General features: G+C 49.7%; 1 protein-coding gene across 1 annotated transcript; it reads right to left on the bottom strand.

Moving 5' to 3' along the window:
• Positions 1–495: 495 nt before the first annotated feature.
• On the bottom strand, positions 496–2,331 carry mafaa (MAF bZIP transcription factor Aa). Its single transcript, XM_069679919.1, has one exon. It carries the CDS (start codon positions 2,301–2,303, stop codon positions 1,374–1,376), a length of 930 nt encoding a protein of 309 aa, XP_069536020.1. The 5' UTR covers positions 2,304–2,331; the 3' UTR covers positions 496–1,373.
• Positions 2,332–4,063: the final 1,732 nt, after the last annotated feature.

Raw genomic sequence — 4,063 nt, 5'->3', positions numbered from 1 at the left:
CCACCTGCTTTCTAACAATCAAGCATCCTCCCATCAGACACAAGATCTTTTTAAGACACCGGGCTGCAGGAGAACCCCGCAGGCCCGCAGACAATTACCGTCTACAAATGTTTCAAAGTAAAAAACAAAAAAAAGAACCATTGAACTGAGTCTTTTTTAATCATCAGGTTGGTGCATAGAGTTTTAGCAGCGAATGCAGTCCATGTCCATCTAATAAACGAGGCTTTTCACCTCATCAAATTTACATCCAGGTTGTAGAGAGTAACAGATCAAAGGTCCTATCAGTAGAAAACAAAACGCTTTATCCAGTTTGATCTCTTCTTAGTGCAGTATAGGCTTGCCTTTGACATTACACATGTTCAGTAGGAGGATACCATAGACGATTTGCATGCTGTAACATACAAACATTTGTATTAAGACATTTCGAATAATCCAAGCAACAAAAGCAGTTTTCTTTAAAAAGAGAGAAAAGGGTAAAATAACACAGGTAACTGTTTTCTCTACACATTATGTACAGGTGGAAATAAATACGGTCTAAAATCTGGCTCAGTTAATCTCTTTTTGTTCGGTTTTCTTTTCTTTTTTAAAACAATAGAAAAATTGATTGAAAATAGCAGTTAAAGACGCATCCATGTTTTCGCAGTAGCAGATTGTTTTGCAGGTTTGTCCGCAGTCTTTGCACCTCTCAGGGGGGGGGAAACATTATTGTGGCTTTTTGCATACCCAGGCCTTACTGATGGCAGAGGAGGAGGAGGAGGAGAAGCCTTAGAGGAGGAGAGAACCATGGGCCATGCTTTCCATACACGTGGAAGGATCGTGGGAGATGACTGGAGGTTACCATACATGTCCTGCATGCAGGGTTGCAAATGGGGATGGGAAACTATAGACTTGCAATATTGAAAAGGTCTCTTCTCTGCATCTCAGACCGCCTCACTTTCACACTAACAGTCTGTTGAGAGGCGGTGTATTGCTTGTTCTGCTTCTGTTTCAGTCCGATGTGAGTTTTTAAAAATCTCTCGTTCCCCAAAGTTTTAAGACAAAATCATCTCTGAATTAAGACAGTCATGTTCAGTGTCAGAGTGGTTCAATAAGACCCGGTGTTGTTGCACCAGAGAGAAGTCTACAGGCTAATGATCCCACGTGCCAACCTGACAGCTAACAGAAGTTTAGCCAAAACATCTTTAAGACTCAAAATGCGCACAAGGATTATTTTTGTGCGCATCTAAAACGCGTAATTGTTGAGTTGTTGTGTTGGAAGTCTTTCTGTCGAGGGAATAACTGTAAACAAAATACAAAAGGTATAAATTAATGTCACGAGGATGTTGATGTTGGGGTTTATTCAGAGTCTATGCTACAAATCGTCTCTCAGTCTCTCACATGAAGAAGTCGGTGTTGGCCTGTTTGGGATCTCTCGTGTTCGCGGGTCCACCGGCATTGTAGGTCCGGCTGGCCAGCTTCTCGTACTTCTCCTTGTAAAGATCCCTCTCCTTGGCGAGGCGCGCCACGTCCTGCTTCAGCTGCTCCACCTGGCTCTGCAGGGTGCACTTCTCTGTCTCCAGCATGTGCCTCTGCTGGACGCGTTTGAAGCGGCATGACTGCGCGTAGCCCCGGTTCTTCAGGGTGCGTCTCTTCTGCTTCAGACGGATCACCTCCTCCTTGCTGAAGCCCCGCAGCTGCCGGTTCAGCTCCCGCACCGTCATGCTGACCAGCTGCTCGTCCGAGAAGCGGTCCTCCAGGCGGGCGTGGTGGCCGTGGTGGTGATGATGGTGGTGGTGATGGGCTTGGTGGTGGTGGGCCGCAGAGGCCGCGGACAGGTCCTCTCCGACGTACTGCTGCCCGCGGAAGCCCTCGTAGGCCTGGTGGTGGTGGTGATGGTGGTGCGCGTTCCCTATGAGGGCCTCCACCGCGTCCTCCGGGGTCAGGTTGAGCGCCTCCGGGTTGATGTGGTGCTGGTAGCTCGGGATCCAGTACAGGTCCTCCAGCTGAGGCTTGCCCGCGTTGCTGTGATTGTTGTTGCCGCTGCTGTTGTTGCTGCTGCCGCTGCTGTTGACCCCGCTCGTGAGGCTCTGGTTGGGCTGCGCGCCCGGGCTTGGGGCGCAGAAGCTCGGCGAGGAAGGCACGGAGGAGCAGGGTGTGCTGATCGGGGTGGAGGACAGGGAGCCGGACGGGAGGCGGTGGCAGTAGCGGTCCGCCTCCGGCGGCTCCTTCTTCACCTCAAACTTCATCAGGTCAAAGTCGTTGACGTACTCGATGGCCAGAGGGCTGTTTGGCAGCTCTGCGCTCATGGCGAGGTCGGTAGCCATGTCAGTCCATGCGACGACTCCTGCCCTCACAGCCAAACCGACGGCGGGCAGCCCTCTCGAGTACAGACTGCGAGGATGAATAAAAGCTTGTGTGGTGTATATATAGACTCACACACGCGCGGGGTGCGTGGGGCTGCTGCAGGCCGGTGGGTGGGTGCACAAACTTATTAAGGCTGCTAGCCTCTAAGACAACTTCTATATATAGTGGCGTGAATATACGTATGCATGTAAATGAACTTGTACACCTGCCAGTTTGCCTCCGCTCGCTGCTCTTGTTGACAACTTATCCCAGGTCAAATGCACGCTCTAATACCAGGAGCCCCCGGGGCGGCTGAAACTCGAGCCCGGTGAATTTGGAGACACCAACCTGTCTTGTCCTCGCTTCACCTCAGCAGCCCACTTGCCTCCCGGTGATTTACTGTCCTCGGTTCTGCTCGAATCAATGGCACGAAAAGGTTTCGTCTCCTGCGCTCGGTGTGTTATAAATATTGTCCAAGCATCCTTCTTCGCCTCCTGCTGTTTACAACTTGATCATGGAGTCCCAGGCAGCGGGGCTGGAGTCACTGCAGCATGGCCCGGTGAGAAAGTTTCTCTCACTATCAGAGCAGACAGTGTGTGACAGTCACAGGACGCAGCGTAAAACGTGCGTAAAAGTGTTCCAAAAAAGTCCCGGATATCCAAAATGGAATGGCACGTGCAGAAGTTTTCAAAGTTCTCATGCATGTGAGATGAATCTGAAGTTGCAGGCAGAGCTCCTGCTTGGAGGGACAGGAGAGTCTGGTCCCCTGGTGTGGTGGTCAGTCCAGATATTTGGCTCAAGCAGCGGATTAGTGACAGCTTCGGTCCCCACGGTCCTGTCCCCCCTCACCGGGGCGCGCTGTTGCTGACCTTACGTGTGTTGACTCAGTGTGTATTATTATGCAAGAGGTGATAAATTCCACTTGGTTTTCTCTCTAACCCTCAAACTATCTCTTGGAGCTTCACAGTGCAACCTCGCAGTGTCACTGAGACGCTGGAAGGCACTCAGCTCTTATAAAGACAGCGTGGCCCCCCGACCCTCCCACACAGAGGTGTGACGGGCCAATGGGAGGACATCACAGCAAGTGCATTTGCATTCTCCTATAGCAAAGCCGAGCAGAGCCGAGCGGAGCCGAAGTGAGTGGAGCGCGCAGGGGAGAACAGGTGCAGCAGATCCCCCCCTCTAGTGACCGAGCAGATGCTACTGCACGGCGCGGCGCGGAGTAAGACGAGCTCCGGTAGTTTCTCAGAGAAAAATGTTTACTCGGAACAGAGGGACTGTTTTCCCCGTTTCAAACGCGCGTGTCGGTTATGTAATGAGGCTGTCAGCGTGGGTTTGGATTTCACGAGGAGAGAAAAGGACTTCCGGGTTGTTAAATTAATGTGTTTTATACATTTCTTGGGACTTAAAAGTGGAAGTATTTGATATATACTTCTCATGCATATATATATATGTATATATGATCTCATGCAGTACGAAACTGTTTTAATAATGTTTTAATTAATGTTCAAACTCTTTGAATACCACAATATTCATATATGGCTATGTGGAGAACTTCAGTGTTTCTGCTGGGGTCAAATTATGAGTTCATGATATTAAACATCTGCTAAGAGGCTTTTCATCAGTGTGAGCAGTATAATGCTGACTGTCAGAGTCACACTATGGAAACAGAAGCTGGCCACAGATAACAAAGATGAAGGAAAGGGAATACAAAGGAATAAACACAAGTTTTTTAAACTGG

This window comes from Semicossyphus pulcher, unplaced genomic scaffold, assembly GCF_022749685.1.
Source record: "Semicossyphus pulcher isolate SPU_LCO1_2020_fin unplaced genomic scaffold, fSemPul1.0.p SCAF_4, whole genome shotgun sequence".
NCBI classification, from domain to species: domain Eukaryota; kingdom Metazoa; phylum Chordata; class Actinopteri; order Labriformes; family Labridae; genus Semicossyphus; species Semicossyphus pulcher.
Note: the sequence above shows the minus strand (reverse complement) of the source record. Positions and strands in the feature narration are given on the sequence as shown.

Coding starts and splice junctions, on each gene's coding strand:
- mafaa (XM_069679919.1), bottom strand. CDS start 2,303: ATGGCTACCGACCTCGCCATGAGCGCAGAGCTGCCAAACAGCCCTCTG.